The sequence below is a fragment of the Ammospiza nelsoni genome, chromosome 9, assembly GCF_027579445.1.
Source record: "Ammospiza nelsoni isolate bAmmNel1 chromosome 9, bAmmNel1.pri, whole genome shotgun sequence".
In the NCBI taxonomy this organism is placed as follows: Eukaryota; Metazoa; Chordata; class Aves; order Passeriformes; family Passerellidae; genus Ammospiza; species Ammospiza nelsoni.
The window spans coordinates 31,724,070-31,745,877 of NC_080641.1; the positions used below are offsets into that span (position 1 = coordinate 31,724,070).

The 21,808-nt window shown below is 40.9% G+C and overlaps 1 protein-coding gene across 3 annotated transcripts in view; it reads right to left on the reverse strand.

Annotated features, from left to right (window-relative positions):
- The window catches only part of USP24 (ubiquitin specific peptidase 24), a 60,437-nt gene extending 39,056 nt beyond the window's left edge, over positions 1-21,381 (reverse strand). For all 3 annotated transcript variants that reach the window (XM_059478637.1, XM_059478636.1, XM_059478635.1), the window contains exons 1-10: positions 21,061-21,381; positions 8,966-9,131; positions 7,937-8,004; positions 6,339-6,482; positions 5,725-5,847; positions 4,808-4,843; positions 4,167-4,232; positions 2,601-2,666; positions 1,717-1,791; positions 857-1,015 (exon numbers count right to left, since the gene is read on the reverse strand). In XM_059478637.1, coding sequence (XP_059334620.1) covers positions 857-1,015; positions 1,717-1,791; positions 2,601-2,666; positions 4,167-4,232; positions 4,808-4,843; positions 5,725-5,847; positions 6,339-6,482; positions 7,937-8,004; positions 8,966-9,131; positions 21,061-21,366 — 1,209 coding nt within the window. In that variant the 5' untranslated portion in view covers positions 21,367-21,381. The remainder of the gene's footprint in view (positions 1-856; positions 1,016-1,716; positions 1,792-2,600; positions 2,667-4,166; positions 4,233-4,807; positions 4,844-5,724; positions 5,848-6,338; positions 6,483-7,936; positions 8,005-8,965; positions 9,132-21,060) is intronic.
- Between the last annotated feature and the right edge of the window lie 427 nt (positions 21,382-21,808).

Sequence of the window (21,808 nt, forward strand, 5' to 3'; positions counted from 1 at the left end):
ATGTCATCAGTCTCTGATGCAGCAGAATCTTATTCTCAGTCTGACATAGAAAAGCTGGCCTGTGCTGCCAGGTATCTTTCTACAGATATGCCAGAAGTAGGTTATCTCAGGCTTCTGCTTGTTACACTCAAATCAGTGTCCTACTTTTTATCCAATACTGAACTGATACAGGCTCCTCACTTGAGGGAGAAAAAGCACATTTCTGCTAAAATCTTCAAAAGCTGCATTTTTATAAATTCACCACGGATACACAGCATTTATGATTAAGAACCAAATAGCAATGAGTTTAACATCTCAATAGTCTCATAAGTAGAGAAGGAAAAAAGCAGCAAAGATGGACTCTGAAACACTACCGTGTCCACATACAACTGTAATAAAAAATACAATATAAAACAGTACAATTATGTAGTGTAATGACATGATATGAGAGGACTGAAACATCAATATAGGTTGTAAGTCCCATTTGGTTTTTTTTTCTGTTTCCTCTCAGTGAAAGAAGAAAAATGGGATATACCTCAGGATGCTCAGCATTATCCCAGAGTGAATATTTAATGAATAGCATAGACCACTGCTCATAAATCAATCTAAAATTACATTTCTTAGAATAGTGCACTTCTCAAACTGTGTCTAACCTGGAGGCCTTGCAGTGGCTACTGATGCTATAAACAACTCCTGTTATATTAACTTGTTTCGGTGTTTATTTTGAACCGAGCTTTTGCTAAGGCAACACAACTTACAAGGAGATATTGCATCACCTCTTTACTTAAGGCTGTGGTTTCAGTGGCTTATTAACAACCCATCCTACCCAAACCCATGCTCATGTGCACACACAGAGCCAGACAAAAAGCCAACCTACCTCTTTGAGGGAGTTCATTTTTGCACTGAAGTGGGGGGATTTCAACATGCGCAGCAGAATGTCCAGCCGCAAGTCATCGACCGCCGTGACCAGGTCAGGCTGGAAGCGCATACACAGCAGTTTGATCCCAGACAGGAGCTCAGGGATACTCACCAGCCTCTGTTTGAAACAAAACAACAAAAAAGGGACAAACAGAGCCATTGGTACTTTTGCTATTCTGCTACGGTTCACAAAGAATAACCAGACTAATTAACCAAACAGACTGGTTAATCAAAACACAATGCCTGGTAGAAATGAAAGTATTGCTTGTACAGTAGAAATTTTAAGATAATGAAACTTCTGGTTAAAGCTTTAGATTTGGTAAATTGCTCTCCTTTGGTTCAACAATCTATGAATACTTCCTTGTTTAAAATTAACTATTTATAACTAAGCAAAAAGTCAATACAATTTAATAGAACTGAATGCCAAATTCAGGGTAATGCAGGAAGTAGCCATAAGTTACACAAGACATTTTGCTACCAAATTCTCAGAAGCTATTGCAACAGTAATATGAATTTAACAGACTGCAGGTCTGTAAATATCTTTGAGTCAGAGAAGCTGCTGCACAAGGGGACCAACAAAACAAAAAATTTGATAGCAACAGCAGAAAAATATTTAAGAAAGGGTCATAAACCGGATAGTTACTGAAAAGGGTATTGAATGGAATTGGATAAATGCATTTTCACTATGTCATTCAGTCAGAATTCAGAACAAGCTGTATTCCTGCCAGTGAGAAGAAAGCTATTGTTCTAATTTACACTGACAGCATTTCCAAGACACGCAGGAAGTTCTTCCTAAATATTTAATATGTAAAACATTACCTTGTCTTTCAAGTCCTTCTCTTCTACATTCTGTACATATTTAATCATTTTATGAATGACTGGATCCAGCATGGGCTAAAGAATGTGAGAAAAGGCATGACAATCATTTTAATGCTTCCTGAAATCAATTGCATTACTCAAAAGACGTGACTGCAGCAAAAGGAAATACTTAGCTGAAAGCTCACCACTGCCTTAGAGATAAAGCAACACCTACAACAAAGATAAAGCTATCCTGGTAGCTATGTCCAGGAAAATAAAAAGCAATTAAGAGTAAGAACCCATTTCAGACCACTGTAATGCAGATTTTCAAATACAGATAGACCAACTGACCTCTAAAAACACATCAGTTATTAGCTGCATGTATCTCTCTTACTCCCAGGGCCTTCTAAACTACATCCTCTGCAAATAAAGTCTTTCAGTCACTTAAGTCAACAGTTCTTGGTGGTGAGGGCAGGAGTGAAGCCTGGAGTACACTTGCACATACAAAGAGATCCTGGTGAATTATTTTCCTGTACCACAATTTTTGCAGTGTAAACTCTCCTATCCATGTCCTTCATCTCAGCCAGAAAGTTAAACTGAAAGCAAAATTCATCCTTCAGGCTAGATTCTTTCCCCACATGGCTTCTACTGCTGAAGCTTACTAATGGCAGTGGTAAATCCTCTCACTGCTGCAGATGTAGATACATGACTACAGATAATTGCTTGGAAAATGAATCTGAACATTGTCTGAGCCCTTTACTCATCACCTCAGTGTGCTCAAAATGGTTCTTGTACTTTCTGCAACGTGAGGTTTGAAGGCTTTTCAAATTAGTCACCAGTTGCACACCAACACAGTTGGAAATTAATTTTCAGTCCTCTTACAAGTCATAACAAAGACATTTTACCTGTACTACTGAAGAGTTAAGATACTCTGCACAAACTCCAAATGGTTGAACTAATGCAGAGATTGCCTGAAAAAAAGACAGCAAGTATTTAGGTGCATATTTAAGGAACCTTTTCATAGTAATCTATAGCTTAAAAGGCAAATAAAGGTGAACAAGTATAATTTATATTATGTATTTCCAGTCACTTGCTATGATTGTTTTTGGTGTGCAAGTCCTTTACAACAACACATGGTTTCAGAAAGATTTACTCTATGGCACACAGTGGAGTATGTGCTATGTATTATATATGGCATACAGTATGTGTTACATATTTTTGTCTGAAATAAAAAATGCCTTCCCAGTTTTCTCTAATCTTGGTCCTCTCATCACTCTGTTCAGTGTTCTCTGACAGATCCTGTTTCAGTCACAGAAATAAACAGACGGAAAGGAACATATCACATTTTGCTTGCTCTCTACAGCAATCAAAAGTGTGAATGCAAAATTTAAGGTTAAAGCCATATGGCAAATTTCTTTCCCAAAGCAATACGTGGGAGAAAGCTTTTGTAAATGTGTCATATACATGTCAAGATCTCTTCAATGCATGATTTTAAAGTGGTATCTATCGTCAAGAAATTAAATGTATAAAAGCATTTGTTTGCCAATAAATAATATCAAAATCAGTTTCTTTTCACACTGGATCAAGAATTGTGGAACTGAGTGTGCAGCAATGCAATCCAAGGCCCAGATTAATGACACTGACCCAGATTTCCTTCCTAAGCAAGCAATTATTAATCATTAAACAAAGTCAAGTCAAAGTTTCTATTACAGAACTGGCATGTATATCAAGGTTTTCCTTATTCTTCTGTCAAGCTCATATATGAATCTATCTCAATACAAAGCAGAAAATATCAACACCCCAAGAAAAGAAGTTGAATTCCCTCCAAGTGCCATGTCACTGGAAGCAGACTGATTTTATACTGGGGGACAAGGTTCCAGATGACATAGTTTTCCTTTAGCCTCCTCATTCTCCAAAGCTTGAAAGAATTGGAAGTCTCCTGACTATAGGTTAGGAAGCTAAAACTAACCAAGTTAGACTTCATCACCAAAAATAGCTTAGCTCCATTGAACCACTCAGTTTTAAGACACTGCTCTTGAAAAGTTGTTTAGGATTAGACACTGTCTGTCTTCCTAAGGATTTTTTCCTTAATGGTGATTTCTATAATAAATGACAGAAGTCAATTCTCTTGCAGCTAAATGCAGCTATGAGTACAGTAAACAGAAAACCAGGGACATACTGGTGAGCATACAACAAAACTACTTTGATTGATGTCTAACCAGAAGGCTGAATGCTAGCAGCAAGGTACACTAATTTCTCCTCTTCTCTGTGAAGTCTTAATTGCTCTTCAGTCAGGATTCTTATGTACAACCTCACCTGACCTCCAGCCTGACAGCACTTCTCCAGGGCTCTGTGGGAGTGCTGCTCTGGTACCAAAGAAAAGGTGAAAGCACTGCCAAAAGGGACACTGCTGGTTCTGCATGAAAGGTAAAATGCAAAGGGAGAAGTCTCATGACAGAAGATGGACTTACCCCAAGTTCAATATCTTCAGAATTGAGTTTGGACTGAATTGCTGAAAATCCACCCAACTCCGCAAACTGAAATAAAATAATCAGTGTTACACAGTGAATTACAGTATTTTATCTTTTAAATAAAAGATTATAGAAAATATTCCACTGACACTCCCTGAGATGCCAAAAAGTGTCCTTTACCATGGAACATCCCATCCAAACAAAGCTCTATATTTTCATGGAAATGCAGGGACACACTGGGGAATGCAATGCAATTATACACGACAGCAGGGTAAGCATCAAGCTAGAAACTCTGTCCTGAGTAAAAATGGACAGAGGGAAGAAAGGTAGACCACACACAGTAACAGCTGACTGGACTGGCAGTTTTGCCTGGGGGACCTTTGATTGCAGCCTCAGCTGGGCTCTCAAATTCCTCTAGTCATAGATACCATATTAAGGTAAAGGTGCTCAGGGGAGAAGGCAGCAACTCAACAAGCTACATTTTACAAGGCAGGATTAAAATATCACACTATTTTTTTTGTGGTTGTCAGAAAAGTGATGAGTGAAAAAACAAGGGCAAGGTAATGGTGGGGAGAAGAAATTACCCCTGAAGACCAATGAATTCAAGTGACAAACAACAATTCTAGTTTACATTTACCTACCCTGTTTACCAGATCCACCAGCCACCCATGAGGCTCCTTGAACAATAAGAATAGGAACAAATTAGCAGCTGCAACATCAATGCTAAACATTTGTCTTCTGAAACAGACATTTGGACACACGTTCAGCACATCAACCCACGCCTCAAATGGATGCACTATTACACAAATAAAGCAGGGTTTGTAACAGCTCCTGTATTAAGTGTAGCTGGAGCTCTGGTTGGTTCTCATGAGCATCATCCTGTTTTGGACTCTTCCTGACATCACTGCCCATGTGCTGTGGCAACAGATCACATTGTGGCTGCTGACTCACAAGCAACTGTATTTATAGCACTGTAGCAGTGTGGAACATTACTTCCCCAAAGCAGCAGATGTAGAATTTTCTTTCTACGGCCACAAACTTGTTTCCTGAAGGAGAAATCAACTCCATGATGCTGTTTTGTCCCACCCATCTGGAACAACTGTGACAAGATAATGCAAACCTCAAAAACTGCCTCCTTGCCAGTGTGTTTGAGTTGAAGATATTTTATCCTTGGCTGTCAGAAAAGCCTGCATTCTCTACTAGAACTAGACACTTGGAGTTATCCTGGTCATTTCACACTCAACAACCAAACAGATGTCAGTCCTTAAATACACAGACCCACCCGTTGTGTGCTTCATGTCTAAAGCAAAACACAGATTGTTGTGCTACTTTAGACATAAAAGTTCACCCATTTCTAAATGCAGCCTCTAACAGAGAATTGGAACAACTTGAGAGCACAAATTAATGTCTACAGACAAACACACACTCCACATCTATTCGCAGTAATTCTTGGTGACATATTTAAACTTTGTCTTACAAATACCTACTACACAAACAATCTTATCTGAGACAAAGACATCCACCCTACAATTAGTTTTTAGGGCATGGCCATGCTTACCTTCTGAAAGGTGGATATGGGTGAGACAGCATGCATGTTGCCCTCCCCAAAGACTTCTGCCCAGTTTCTCTGGCACACCTTCATTCGGTTCTTGAAATGATATTCATTGTCGGGATTGAATGCCTTCAAAGAAAAGCCCAAGGCAATGAACAGGTGCCTTATGCCACTTTCAAAACTTATCTTGATAATTGTTTTAGCTGAGCATTCTCCTGGCTGACAGTTAAAGACCTAGCAAAAAATAAAGCTGGATACAAGCCCCCTGCTTCCACCTCTCAGTTCTCAACATACAAAGCATTTTGAAGCCTTTATATATCCAATAACCACGTGAGCCAGAGGTCCATAAAACAGAGAACTGAACTCAAAGTATTAGTTTTAAAAAATAAGCAGCAAAGTGACAAAAAAGTGATATTGTTTTTTAAACTGCTGGTTTTCAGAAGTTTTGAACAGCACCCACTCCTTTGAATTGCATACTAGATGCAAAATACCTGCAGCAAACAATGGCTGCAGATTTTAAGACAATGAACTACAACTTAAACAGCTGGAAAAAGCATCGGCTGCATAAATACAAGATGCCAAATACCCAGATATTAAAACTGCATCAGAGGGTGAAATACCATTGTAAGCACACCAAGCAGGCCCACAGGGATGGGATCTTGTTTTACTCTCTCTGCAACCAGGTCCACCAGCAGCATGAGCATGTTGTAGATTCCTTCATGGATTTCAGTTCCCCACTTGTGAACAGCACTGGATGTCAACAGCTAACAAGCAAAAAAAAAAGGCAATTTTTTTAAAGTTGGAGCACAATCACAAACAAGGACAAATTTATCAACTCCTGTGACTCTTTTTTCAGAATAAATGTTTCCTTGGAATGCACTCATCACAATCTGGTGTGGTTCTCAGATGTTCTTTCTGCACTAATGGCTTAAGAGTTAACTCAATTTGTAATTTTGCAGAAGAACCAGAAGAACACCTTAAATCACAGTTTATGACAGAAAATAAAATCTATCTAAGCATTTTCCATTTGCATGCACTAGGAGAGATTGTAACCTTTGCAAAGAACAACCACTATGAAATGAATCTGTCTGCAGATTGAACACACAACTATTAAATCTTGAAACAGGCAGCCATAAAGCTGCACTGATTCAGCTGAGGTAACCATTTACCTATTCACACTTTTTGAGCAGCTTCTATTGGAAAACATAGCACATGCAGCTGGAGAAAGAGGTATTTAATGCTGCTCCCACCTACTGAAACATATTCTTTAAATCTGGTTTCATGGTTGTTTATAAAGGACACTTGGCTGCCATCTGCAAATTCATTTAATTTCTGCTGTGTCTGAACAGAAGCAGATAAAATTAATAGCTTAAATACAATAACTTTTTGTAACATTAATAGAGTTTCTTGTAAATATTTCAGCAAATTGTAATTCAGCACATCCTGAACTTACATTTCTACAGACTATCCTTTTGGAGGAACAATCTACATTGTTTATTTCATATGCAAAAAACATCAAGTGATGTTAAACTACTGTATGTAAGATTAGTACTCTGATAATAATATGGAAAAAGAACTTTTCCCTTAAATTTCTGCCTTCCTTACATGAAGTTATACTTTCAGTATTTTAACACTAGGACAAAGTAACTTTTTAAAGGGTATGTATGTGTTTTTATACATATGGACTAAATACTAGGCAGGAAATTCAGGCAGTACCTAAAGTGGATGGAATAGTAGGAAGTCAATTAGTTTGGGGAACTATATAAAGCAAATTCAAAACAGCCCAGAGAAACACAGGGCATTGAGAACTGAGGTGAAAGACAAAATTCCAAATGGATTGTGAAAAGAATTTAGCAATCCTCTGAAGAAATAACAGAAAGAATAGTTAATGGAAATTTGACCATGAACTTGCCACCAGTGGACATATCCAAGGGTCTTTAAACCTCTCTTTGGGCTCTGTTAATTACTATAGGGCTCTTCATTTAAGAGAAGAAAAAAAAAAGAAAAAAGCTAAGTGCTACAGTTGGCTAGAGTTACAAAATTGGAACCCTGTATGACTTAAATTTAAATTTCTGTGATTTTAATCTAGGAAAATATTTTGAGTGTGATTTTAATCTAAGAGCTCATTCAGCAGTTGCCTGAAGTCTGGATTACAAAAGACTATTTCCACCATGAACAACACAGTGAAACATTAAATTGGCCTACTGTACCTACTTACCTTTTTAAATGCTTCAGGCATGCATCTGTCCATAAACCTCTTGCAATTCTCATCAGAATCAGAAAGACCTTTACAGAAAAGAGAGTTCTTTTTAACAGTACTTTAAAAAAATTACTTTTTAAGATGACCTCAGAGACCTTGTGGCAAATTTGAGGGAACACCAACCCAAATTAGCAGTAGCAAAAGTGCTACTGTTCCTTCATAACTAGCGTGCTTTTAAAGCCACAAAAAGCATGATTTGAGAGAACCTGCCTTTCAGAACTAAGAATTAATTTCCCAATACCTTTTACAGGTTTTTCAAGCATTATTAGCACCATAAGTAACTTGTAAACTTCAGAGTTTACAATTCATACATTACTGATGCTTCACAGCCTCCCACCAACAGTAAATTAAAGCACAGCCTTTTAACACAGATTGCAAACAGAGAAGCAAAAACCAGAACCACTTAACAACTTCTGTTCTTCCACGAGATTACAACATTCCTTTAGTCTGCCATCAGGCATGGCTGAAAATCTATCTTGTACTCTCATTATACACCAGTTGTTGGGTGTGGTGCCTCCCTAACACCCTTAACCCCAGCCAAAGTACTGAATAAGAAGAGTCAAATTCAGATGTAATGCAATATAAGCACTTCACTCATACAAAGTGAAAAGCAACCACTTAGACAAGAATGGTACAGCAGGGACTGAAATGACAGCTTGCTTTTATTAATGGAAAACACCCAGCACAAGGAAAAAAAAAGTCAGTAATTTAGCTCTGAAAAGATGTAATTCCCACAATTATTAGGACATAAAGAAACACGTGTGCCACTTTTTGAAAAAAAGTTAAGCAAACATTACTTTAGAGAGAAAGGAAAGAGATCAATGATGTTTTTACAGCACTGTGTAGAACAGTTCACTGTTAAACACTTTCCCAGAGATGTGATTGTTGTGCAGGGTGCAAGAAAACAGCAGCAAGATTAAAGTGAAAGACACAACTGCCCAACACCCTCTGAACAGATAATCTGTGCAATTGTGAAAGGGAACTTACCCAGTCTGGCCAGGTAGGTGGATGCAATTAGGCACTTGCCTAGAGACTCCTCCCTCTTGTAGGGTATGGACCAGTGATCTGTCAAAACTCTGCTCTCCAGCTCATACAAGTTGGTTGTTGGAAACTCAATCCCTTCACCAGAGCAATTCCCATTTTCATCATTTTTCTGCAGGTGGAAAAAAAAAGTTCAAGGGAACCAGTTTCCTAGACACATTAAAGGGTTTAGAAAAGGCAGCTGTGCTTGTAACAAGCATGTCAAATTCTCAACCCTGAGGCTGCTTGTGTTTTTCAAAGCAGAATTGAATATTTCAATTTGAATTGAAGGGATTACATACCTGGATGTATTTCATGGAGGTGATAAGTACCATGTTTACATAACTAATTGCTAACTAATTGCCAATTTAAGCAGCAAATCTTGTTCCATAGCATATCAGATCCTAGAGCCAGGTGATAAGTACTTCCAGTCCCTGGGAGACTGTAAAGTACAAATTTTGATCTCCATAGATCTGCACATTAATTCTCTGTTCAACAACTCCTGTAGAATATGGGAATAGTTTACTCTAAGGGAAATCCATTTCACTCCATCACACTAGAAATACAGGATACTGTTTCAGTACATCAAGATTTTCTTTTACTAAAGAAAAACCTACATCAAATATAGTTGTCCAACAAGGTAATGTAATTATCCTTCTCCTGAAGTCATAATGAGTTACTGGCAAATATTCTGGAAGCTAAGAGGGAAAAGGCAAGCAGGTGACTGCAGCTAAGCTTTACAGGTTTCCTTGCTAGGGGCACTAAAGAGCAGCTATTCCTGTGTACAGGACACAGAATTACCCCCTGCTCTCCTCCAAGTGCCATATGAGGTAACTGCCCCAGCAGCGCCAAAGAAAGAGTAGACAAGTTATTCATTTATTTTCTTTTGTTTATTTTTTAACCTCCCATAGATGCCAGGTACCCAATGTGTCAAAGAGTTCACATGGACTACCTTTCCCTGCCTCCACAAGAGCAGGCAAAGCCAGCAGGAGAAAGGACAGAATGTCTGGGTCAGGCCTGGCAGCGAGCAGGAGCCACTGTCAGAGACAGTGGAAAACAAGAGCAGTGATGGTAACAAGATCCCACTGAGAAAGAAGCCAGGCACATGGAGGGAGGAAGGACAAGCAGGAAACACATTCCAAAGTAAAAACCAGACAGTGTCAGCAAAGTGAGTGGAACAACTAGAAAGGAATAAACTAAAAGAACTGAACTCTGGAGGAGATGGTATACCAAGAACAAAATCAACGTATGCACACAAGTGTGCTTCCAGCTCTCTCACTGCATTTGCTATTTGTAGGATTAGACCTGTTTTTAAAAAGTAAATGTGTCATTCACTTTCATAATGGTTCAAAACTATTAAGCCAAGGGAACAGCAATTGTGCAGAGCTTAACCTTTAAAGTTCACGGACAGCACGTGGGCTGGACTTGCTAACGTTCTGCAGAGCAGCAGGACAATTTATAGGAGCAGAACACTGCTCAGAAAAAACCACATATTGGTGCTTGGGAAATAAAGAGCTGCCTTTCTCCAACCCCCTACTAAACACTTTGTGCCCAGTTTGTCTTTATGGGAGGTTGTACTTTAGCAGACCTGAATATCAGCTTCAGAAACTGTGGTCACCTGATCCAGCACTGATTATGGGTGCCTGATGTAATTCCCATCTAGCAAATCACACCCTGTTTAAATACTTCAGGTTTTGGAGGAGGGTTGTTTGAAGGTCTACATGAAAAGACACTGAAATTATTTAGAAGCATTTTTTAGAAATTAAACAGTTAATTATAAAGCTTCTGTAAAGAACACCCATGCAGAAAACAAAACCATTTCCTACAGAAAACAAGTGTGCAGTTACAAAGAAAGTGCTCACAGTAACAGAGCAGGAATGAACTTTTAGTATAAAAAAAGCAGACTGAGTATAACTTCAACACCCAATTGCTGGGTGTTCAAGGACTACAGTTCAGCCTCCACTTGTAGCCAAGGAAAGCAACATTTCAACAAATGTTACAGACACAGAGCAACAGTTGCTTCATTCCCTGGAGGAAAGCATCCACATTAAATAAACGCTGCGACAGCAACTGGCATCTAAAGAGGTGCAGAACAGCAATGCAGACCCCTTCAACTGGAGATGAAAAACTCCACTTCTTGCTCTGCTTTCCCATCTGCATCCCAGCAATGCTGCTCATTAGTTGCCTGTTTCCACACAAGTGATTGCCAGGGTCCGCAACACAGAAATTCACATGAAAAGTGAAATAATACATGTTCTTCACAGTGCATTCAGCCCCCACATTATCCTAAATTATGCTTAGAACACATCTGGACTATTGCTAGATTGAGTCTACCAACTCAGTGCAGTGAAAAGATGGTTTTACACAAAAAATGAGCGTGGTATTTGGAATAGTGCCCTATAGTAATGGGAGCTGTTTGCTTTGAAGGAACATGCTTTTGGCACTTTCCAGGAATTAGAGGCAATGAGGCTTCTTGCCTGACAGTGCTCTGCTACTAAAACCATGTGCAGAAAGTATCAAGTTCATGTATTAATTTTAGAACACATCACATCCACATAGCTCCACAGCGACTGTGAAACCTGTGACAGTCTCAAACACACACCCAGGCAGTTTAAAACCCAAATTCCCCTCCAAACCATTAATAAATTGAACACTCTGCATTTCTGGGAGATTACAGCTATGTTCACATTATATTAGTGCAGACTGAGTTGTGTTTCTTAAACAAATCCACGACAAGAAACAGTCTCTTTAAAGACTTACTGCTGCTCTTTCATAATTAGTGTCTTTCTGCACATGAAAAAGCCCAAACCGTTCACCCACCCAATTTTTAAATCAATTTTGGCACTGCTCTTTAAAGTGACGGATTTATTAGCAGCAGCTACTGCAGCAAGGTGAAACATCAGCTCGGTTCTTGCATCATCTTATGCTGGCTGGAGATCTGCACACAGATCTCACACTGCAACACAGCCTGCAGAATTCACTTCTCTGCTGACACTCACAAATGTAACACAGCCCTGAACACCACAATTAATGCTCTGTAACTGAGGAGCTCAGGAACTGTCACTGCAAACTCTACTGACAAAGATTTTGAAGAAAAATTATGGTACATGCAAAAGTAAATAGATACAAGGCCATGACAACCATCCAAAAAGTGATTTTCTCAATCTTGGCTTTGAGGAATTACATGGGGTTTGTTTGCTTGTTTCTAAGTAAATATATATAAAGAGGTAGCTCCCTCCCCTCAAATAGGTGACTTCAGAAAGGTGTCTGCCAGTTGATGAGGATCTGTATCAGGACCCTGCAATTCTGGCTGAACAGACTTAGCACTGGACTGGTTCCCAGCATGGTAAGGATTTGTACAGATTTTTTCCATAGAACAGCAAAAAGCAAAAAAAAAACCCCAACTCTATCCCTGGTAAACAATGGGTCATCCAAAGATAAACTGTCTAAAAGGCCATTACAATCACTGTTTTCTGCAGTAGGAAATCATACTGCATATCATAAATCTGTGGCTATTTCTGCAGCTGAAATAGTGACACCAACAAACTTCTGCTGACAAACCTTTAACACAGTTTTCCATGCCTTCTGATATATCTCTTATTGCACAAAAGCCCTGAAGATCCCCTCGTTCTAACAGTTTTGGCTCTTCTGGCTTATTTTCAAGGTGTGAAAATGCAGTTATGGCTAAACACACACACAGGCTCCCAGGAGAAATACTCTCACAAGAACAGGCTCAAGCACTGATTCAAGATTCCCTCTCTGGGGACCTGGCACCTCCCAGATTTGCTTGCAAGGCTGAATAAACAAAAATTGTTCAACATCTGATCAATAAAGCATTGCTTAAATCTGTAGCATAAAACCTTCTACTGAAGAGTAACAAAGATTAGCACAAAAACTGAAATATGATTTAACTTTAATTGCCAAAAGGCCACAGATTAAACCTTCAAAATGTACTCATGCAGTATTCAGCTAATTAACTCATCAAACAGTGTTTAACTGAAGCCACTGACAGTTCTCATACCAGTCGCTTTACATAAAATAACAATGAGTTTAAGACTTGTTTTGATTCTAATTGGCAGCCTTAGCAATGAAATTACAGTCAAGTCATAATTTAAATTAGTTAATTTGATTTAGATAAGAGGCTACCAACAGAATCTATTATCACCATAACCAAATCACATTATGTGCTTGTGAATCCAGTATAACTTAGGAAACAAAACCCCAAAGTCTTGCTTCTTTCAACAAGCAACAGGATCAGACTTTCTAAGACACCAGCAGACCAAGCAGATACCTCCACCTCATGCCTCTCTAATAAGTAATTTTCACAAAATAACCATAATTTTATAGCTAAAAAATGAGATTTTTAAAGTTCCATTGAATTGTTAAACAGAAAGCAACCACAAAACCTTGTTACTATGTACCTACAAACAGGACAAAGTTTAACTGCTCTGAAAAGCAGTCATGAAAAGAATGCATAAAGCCAGAACTAGCTGACAAAAATTTTAGGTTCACCTTTCAGTTTTTAATCACAGACATGACAACATAAAGAAATCAATTTTCCAATGCTACAGCTTTTCCAGCTGCCAAGTGTCAGCAGGGATGCTCCCCTCTGCCCAGCACTGCTGTACCACTCACAAGCGTTTGCAGAGCACTGCAGTGCTCAGGTGGAGGCAAGGCGAGAGAAATACATCAAATACCCATAAAAACAGAGCATTTCTCTGCTCTGATGTACTGTGCCCATCAATTTGTGGGAGAAGCTATGAATCCTGAAGTCATGACCTGACAGTCCCTCCACCTGCCAGACTATCGATTACAGCGGTTTTTAGTTTCACGCCTGGATGTCAAACCTTTCTTTCTGTTAATTAACTCCTAAAAGGGGGATATTCTGTTACCTAGAACTCAAACACAAGTGTAAGAATTCAAAGCCTTTCAAATACCTTGAAGCTACCACCTTACACTTACACATAAACACTAAGAACAAGGTCCTGAATGTTTAAAAAAATTGTCACATTTTCATATGTGTAACCTATTTGCTTTTTATAAACTGGTATTTCAGATGGTTAAAGAACTTTCAACTCTTGTTAAGTGGCAGATGTGGGAACAAAATTGGAGAGTATTTCCTAGCTGCCTGTTCCTGCACTCAGATTGAACCCACTGGACCCACACTGCTAGGAGCAAGCTTGATATCTTCTTGTGAATACGTCAGTATTAGTAAGACTCAAAAAATGGTGTCATGTATGGAATTTCCACATTATGTTTCTTATCTGGCAATAAGAAAACCCACTGTGATTTCCTGAATGTTTTACTGACAAACAGACATTTACTTGCAAAGTATTGTCACAGTTTTAAACTGTTTTAAGTCCTAAAGAGATACAGCGTCTCATCCTTGAATTTTCATCCAGAGAAACATATTGGGATGCAAAAATTTTAAGTGCAGCAACAGATAGGAATGTTTATTGTTGTTTATATTTTGCTAAGAGAACATAAGCTTGTTGGTGAGATACACAGATGTTTTGTTTTGTTCTTTTTTCATAGAAAGGAAGCTCTTGAAATTTCTACTGTGGACTACTTTACACAAACAAATACAGTCTTGTCACAAGGAAAAAATACAGTATTTTGTCATGCCAATATAAGAGGATGATACCAGTCTACTACTAAAGGAAAAGAAATCCTGTTTTACAGACTCTACCTAACTGAAGTTGATCTGGACTCTCATTCCATCATAGAGATGTCCTAAGAAAAATCCAATTTATTTAGTGAACTTTCTCACAGAAGGTTTCAGACACTGACCTTAACTGAGAGTTGCACTAGGACATCATCAAGGATGCATGTATATATATAATTTGTTATAATCCTTTACAGCTACTAAGGGTTTAGACTAAACCCTTAGTAGCTGTAAATGATTATAACAAATTATAACCAGAAAAACCCTATGGCTCCACCTTCTCTCACAACCAAGAACTGTGTAAGACTGGGAATAAGAACAAGATATAAATTAAAAAATAAAAATAAATTCAGCGAAGCTGAGAATTAACTCAGAGTTTCTGAAAACATGGCTTGTACTCTCTCCCTGATTTCCAGGGTGATGGTGTGATGTTACCAGGCAATACTCCCTGATGTACTTGCCTGCCTGTTCAAAGATAAACATAGTCCTGAGCATCACAGCAAAACAAAACACCCGAGGCTGTGTAAAAATAGCACTTGAATTAAAACCTCCATTTAACTTCAAAAATACAAGGAACTTCTTTGCCCTTTTATGTGGCTATTACCACAGCATTCAGTGAAATCTGAGGCAGAGATTCACTACAACCACTTTTGGCAACGTGTTTCGAAGTCTGATAAATTGTAGGTGAGGGAGAGGTCATGGAAAGCACTGTTAGGAATGCCATTCATAAGGAAGCAAGGAAAACTCTTATCTTCCATGTGTTTTCACTATTGTCTGTGGCTATATCTAAAAACTTACTCCATTTGTGTAACTACAAACAGCCAGAGTCGGAGTCAACACCATTATTCCTCCCAACCCTGGAGTTTTCATAAGCACAAAACCTCATGCTTGTTCCAAATAACTCAGAATAACTTAGTGTGATATCAGATAAACATTGTGCTTTTAAACAATAAAACAATGAATCACAAGTGCTTAACATTTCAGTACTTAAAATTAAGTCAATGCTTGTATCTCCATTTGCCAAAACACCAGGAATTAATAGAGAAGTGCTGCAGAACCACCACATAAAGTATTTACTCGAACATTTTAGTGACCAAAGGTCAGGCTCTGGGAAGGAAAATTAATTCAATAATGCTACTAAACACCCATCTATACTTTTGTTCTACTGATGTATAGTGAGACAGAAACCAGAACTGACAAAGCAGATGATTTTTACAGTGTGTAATGCCAAAATTGTGACTAACTAATAAAAAAAAAAATCTTTAAATGTCTCTCAAGATCGTTCTTGAAAAGCCAGTGGCAGGAAGATCAAGTGGCAAGAAACACTGGGAAGACTGGCTTTTAAAATTAATTTTTAATTTGGCCCTGAAACATATATACCAAAGGCCATTCCTACAGCAGCACAAATACGTGTTTTTTTCAAAATAAAAGCTTACAAAAGGAACAGGCACTTCCTCTTTGCCCTCCTCATACAAAGAGCTACTGTTCCTTAATCCAAAAGCAATCCAAATGATTTGTTGGAATTAACTTCTAACACTGGCTAATTTGTTTTTATTCTCATTCTTCCTCAGTATTTCACTTCCTTATTAAACAGCTGCCACAGAACAGCACTGTAAACTGGGAAGATGATCAAAAAATGCTTCCAGAGGACATTATACCAGAAACACTTCCTGCCCAGCTGAGAATTTGGCTGTACAGAGCTGCCTCCCACCTTCACTGACCCTGCAGGCATCACCTTCACCAATGAACCAGTAATTACAGAGCGCTCCTCTCAATCCACCAATTACTCTAACGATCACATTACATGATAATGACTTTGTGAGTTATTCAAAACAAAGCTTACATTTAAAATTAACCAGCTGCATCTCTCAGTATCACCCCTACTTCCCTAATTTCACGTAGCATCTCTATTAGTCTGTGTTTTATCAAGAATGAAACTCAGAGTGTTTTCTTTCAAATGCTTTCAAGGAAGTGTTAATGGAATCAGAATAGAGAAAGAGGTTCCACACCAGGGCCACTCATTTTTGAAAACAGTGATGCTGAAAACCAGGAGTGCTAAAATACTAATTCCACTTGACATTCTGATGGCATCCAGCCAGGGACTCGATGCCAGAATCCACCACAGAGCTTTATTTGATTGCTCAATTGTTTTACAAGGCCAATTCGTAGACAAGCCACTCTGTAAAACTTCCACATGAGAATGCAAGAAATACTCACTTTTGCAAAGCTCAAGACTACTTACAAGAGAGAAGACTGACTTTAAATGTGCAGAATTGTAGCGTGAAATCCATCTCATTTGCTTGAAGGCTAAATACCTTCTTTGTCTTTAAATAAATACAGCTCCTTCCATTCAAAGATCAAAGAACTTCACAAGCCTAACGTCCATGGTTCTCCTTAATAAAGCACACCCCATTATCCTCATTTTACACATTAAAAGCTAAAGCACATCTGTGGCAGAACTGCTTTCAGTCCTGAGCTTTAATAATGAGGAGAGGTAGGGTTTGAACACCACAGTTCTGCAGCATGACTAGTGAGAATGTTCCTGGCACTGGCACTCACTACGGTTGCCGGCCTGTTTTTTTCACAAAATCTCTTCTCTTGCAGCCAAACAGCATCTCAAAAGCAATCTTGGACAAGTTTTATTATAAACCTTACCTAGTAAAATCTGGCATGTATGAGCTTTTGATCCAGTTCAACTAAAAAAACATAAATCACAACAGCACATGCTGAAGGGGACAGGAATAGCCAGGGGGTAATATAATCTGTTCATCACAATTTAGCTAAAAGGTCATAGTAATGGCTCTCAGAAGCTGTTTGAAAAGCAAATTAAGGTTGTTTTAGTAAAGGTTATACAAACCATGGGTATATGTTTAATATTTTCACCTGTCCCTCCCCACAATTTCAATCCTCACATTTGTTTAGCCTGCTCTTCTCCACCCCATTCCTCTCAAACTCATGAAAGCCAGCAATTGTGGCACTTGTGGCAATTCACGGACACACTGACAGACGTTGTCATCACACTCATTTATAGTCTTGTCTTAAATTATAAGGATTTAGCAGCAGTTGATAAAGCAGCTTATCTGTCAGTCAGATGAAGAGATGAGCACAGCATCCTTCACCCGCCTCCCTCGGCACAGAATCACACCGTGACAATCTGCATGCTGCCTGAGGAATAAACACAGAAACCCCACATTCCTGCCAAACTGCAAGATTTGCTTCTGTCAACAGGCATAAACACAGAAGTTATGTCACACACACAAAGTTGCCTCTTGGAAAAGCAGGTGACCTCAGTCTATCAAGTGTGGTTTGCTGCTACAAAGGGCAGAACTTCCAAGCAGCTGTAAACCTCAAGGTGAACTTGCCATGGTTTTAGGAAGACTGCACAAATGAACTGAAGCCCCCAAGTTTGTCTGGCCTTTTCCTTTTGATGAGATAAGTGTGGTCATGCTACCAGCATCAATGCCAAAGGCACACCACAGCTACTAACCCAAAACTGAAGCAACTGGGAAACACAGCCTGCAGAAACTGAGGTTTTAACCTCATGAAATTCAAATTTATGCACACCTTCACTCAAGTCTCATAGAGAAAAAGCACAGGGCATATGTTGGGCCAGCTCACAGCAGATATCTTGCTTCTGGGCCAGTTACTCCAAATTCAGGCTTCTTTAACACTTTCAGACAGCCCTGAAGACCAGCAGCCTGGACCACTGAAAAAAGATTCACACTGATTTTTAAAACCTTATCTAAAGAAAATGTGTTTTAACTAGTATGATATGTATCTGGTTGCTGTGCTCCTCTCAAAGAAAACCACTAGACAAGCCTTTCTTTGATCCACATGAATGCTGAACAGATTCTAACATTATGTAATAGAGACCAAATAAGCATATGCAAACATAATGGATTCATTACTGATTAGGGAAAATGTAAAGTGTTTAATCATTCATAGACCTATTCTTATATGCATGCTAAAGTGTGCTCAGCCAAAAAAAGCACATAAATTCAAAGTACAGACCTGTTATACACGTTTTGAAGAATGACTGAAGCAATCCTGTTATTTTTAAATTATAAATCTAATCCTAACTTTTGTTCATGAAGCATTAGATTGGAACATTTTACTTGGGGGAAAAGTTCTAAGAATTCTTCTCCTGTGATTTATCTTCTCTTAATCTCCTATTGCTGATATATAAAATCCAAAAATCTAACACACCACTTCCTCCCCACTGAATAAAAGTTAAAACTGGCATTATGAAGAGAAGGAAGAATACACACTTGAAGAGCTGTTAGAAAGAGAGATGATACTGAGAGGAAGAAAACCAGAAATAACATCTGAATTACCACAAGACAGCATGGGGTACAATATGTTTCACCATAATGTGTATGACTACAATGAATAATATAGCTGCTTCTGCAATGGCTTTCTCTACAGCTTCATATGCCATAAGCTTCTGCTGAATGGAAAACTACTGATTAACCTGATTAATTACTGATTAACCACTTAAAGAATAGCTGTATCTTATTAAATGCAATGCTAGATTACAGCTGACAAAATAAAAAACCCCAAGAACTGATGATATATCACTTTCCCCCTTTTCATAAAATGTATGTCAAGAGCTGTTAAACTGTACTGCAGTGTTAGACAAATATGCACAGGCAACAATTCCAGTCTCAGGACTTTTATAGATGTAACTCTTTTATTACAAAAATACTGTTTTGCATACATGTGCAGGAGTTGACAGATGCTCATCTGCAAATAAATCCAATTACTAAACTGAGGCATGAATTTATATAAAATTTCATGCAGCAAGACACCTCAATCCTTCTGAAATGCCTGCTCTGTGCAGTGATTTACCTACAATGAAATGTTTTGACTTCCCTCCTGTGGGTTAAAAAGAACACAAGTCAGAGCAAACAAGAAGGTGAGTAGCATAGGAAACTATTATAAAGCATAAGTAAATTTGATCAGAAATACGGGATGAAATAATGGGGGGCGGGAGAATCCTCTGAGAGTTGTCAAAGTGCCATTTGTAACGGGAACAAGAGCGGGGAAAAAAGCGCTGCTCTGAAGTTTACACTGACAGCTTCACTTGAAATGTCACACTGACAAGCCAGACTGTCCCAGCTCTAACCACATCCAACCCAAATGCCAACAAGAACTCTCGTTCACCCTCAATCCTCCACAGGGAAGGTTGGGAAGCGGTTCCCTGGCGCTTCAGCCAGGGAAGTCGAGGAGCAGCTCCGTTTCTGCACGGCACACGTGCCATGCCAGGGATCACCTTACTCCACAAGCACACATCAGCAGCTTAGAGCAGCTCAGGACCTAACCCAGTTAATTCAGGGAGCAGGATCACCTATCTTTATTCCGCAGGGCTGGACGTCAGCGCGCCGAGGCTACGGATACGGATGATCTGTGCAAGTGTAGTTACGCACCAGATACGCCCGTGGACTCCTCACGAATTTATTTATGGACACACACACACACATGCATGCACAGAAAGGGAGCACTTTTCTGGCACACAAAACCCTCAGGATACTCGTCACTGGAGCCTGGGAGGGTACATGAGGTTCCCTGGTTTTATTAATGAGCTTAAGCATCTGCTCTTGAGCAGTTTTTGAGACAGAGGCTGTGCAAGGTGGCCCTTTGGTATCACACAAGAGGGGCTTTCTGCTGTTCTCACCTCCATGAGTCCCATAGTCTGGACACTACTAATTAGCACTTTTCTTATGAGCACCCTGTGAAGTTTTGGGAAAAAGACCAGGAGGAGGAGAAGACTTTATAGGAAAGCACTGCAAGATTGTTCCAGACAGCAAGGAGAGCACCCTGAGTGTATTTGCTGGTTGAAGGGTGCAGAGTTCTGGAAGAGGATGGAAGAGAGAGAGGCAAACAAGCAGGAAGGAGAGAACCTGGAAAGGGCTGACAGTCTCCAGCACTTCTATCTACATCACAGCCCTAAGTCATGAGTTAAAGCTCTGCTCTGAAAAAACATTTGACCTCACTGGGTTCCTATTTCAGAACTTACGCTCAGCTTACCCAAATAAAACCGTACGTAAAGTCATACCCACCCTGCGCTTTCCTTCACATTGTGCAAACACTTTAAAAAAAAATAGACAGCCCTTAGTCACAGGAATTATGCAAGAAGGCGCAAGAGGGGGAGCGAAAAGCAGAGCCCTACGGTAGCCACACATTCCTGGAATGCCAAGGAAAACCCCGGGTGCGCTTCACCTTGCAGCGATGGCAGGGAACGGGCTGTGGAGCGCGCCGGGCGGGCGGAATGCGGGGCCGTGAGGAGCCCCGGGCCCCGGGAGCGGCGGAGGGTCCCGGGCACCTCCCGCCGGCCCCACGCCCGGGCCGACCCCCCGGGGGGCTCCCACCGCCCCGGGAGCGCCCGCCCGCAGCTCACCTCGGTCTCCACCACTTCGTGGTAGGCGGGCGGCGGGTCGAAGCCACCCCCGCCGCCTCCGCCGTCCCCGTCGCCGCCGCGGGGGCCCTGCCCGCCGGCGGGGGAGCCGTGCCCGCCCGGCGGGCCCTGCCCGCTCTCCATGGGCTCGTAGCCGCCGTAGTGGAGGCCGGGCCGCTCGTTGGTGAGCAGCGCCACGGCCTCGTTGATGTCGTTCTTGGCCAGGCGCAGGGCCTTGCGGATGGCGGCCGCGTCCGAGAAGCCCATGCAGAGCAGCGTGGTCATGTGCTGCTCCTCCTCGCTCTCCATGGCCGCGCCGGGGCAGGGCAGGGGCAGGACGAGGAGGAGAAGGGAGGAGGAGGAGGACAAGGAAGAAGAGGAGGCCGGGGCCGGGGGGAAGCCCCGCGGACCGAGAGGCGCCGGGCTCAGGCGCTGCCCGCCCCGCGCGCCGCCATGTTGCCGGGAGCGCCGCTCCCCTCCCGCCGCCGCCGCCGCGGCGGCCGCCCCGCCCTGCCCCGGCCCCGCCCCCCGCGCGCGCCCCGGCCCCGCCCCAGCCCCGCCCACGGCCCGGCCCGGAAGCGGCGGCGAAGCCGCGGCAGGGGAGCGCCCGCCGGGCCCGCGTCACGTGACGGGAGAAGATGGGGATGAATGGACCGGCGTGGGAAGGGGGCGGGGCCGAGGAGGCGCGTGAGGGTGGGCGGTGTTGTGAGGGGAGCGGGGACCCGGACCCGGACCGGGATGGGGACCGGGG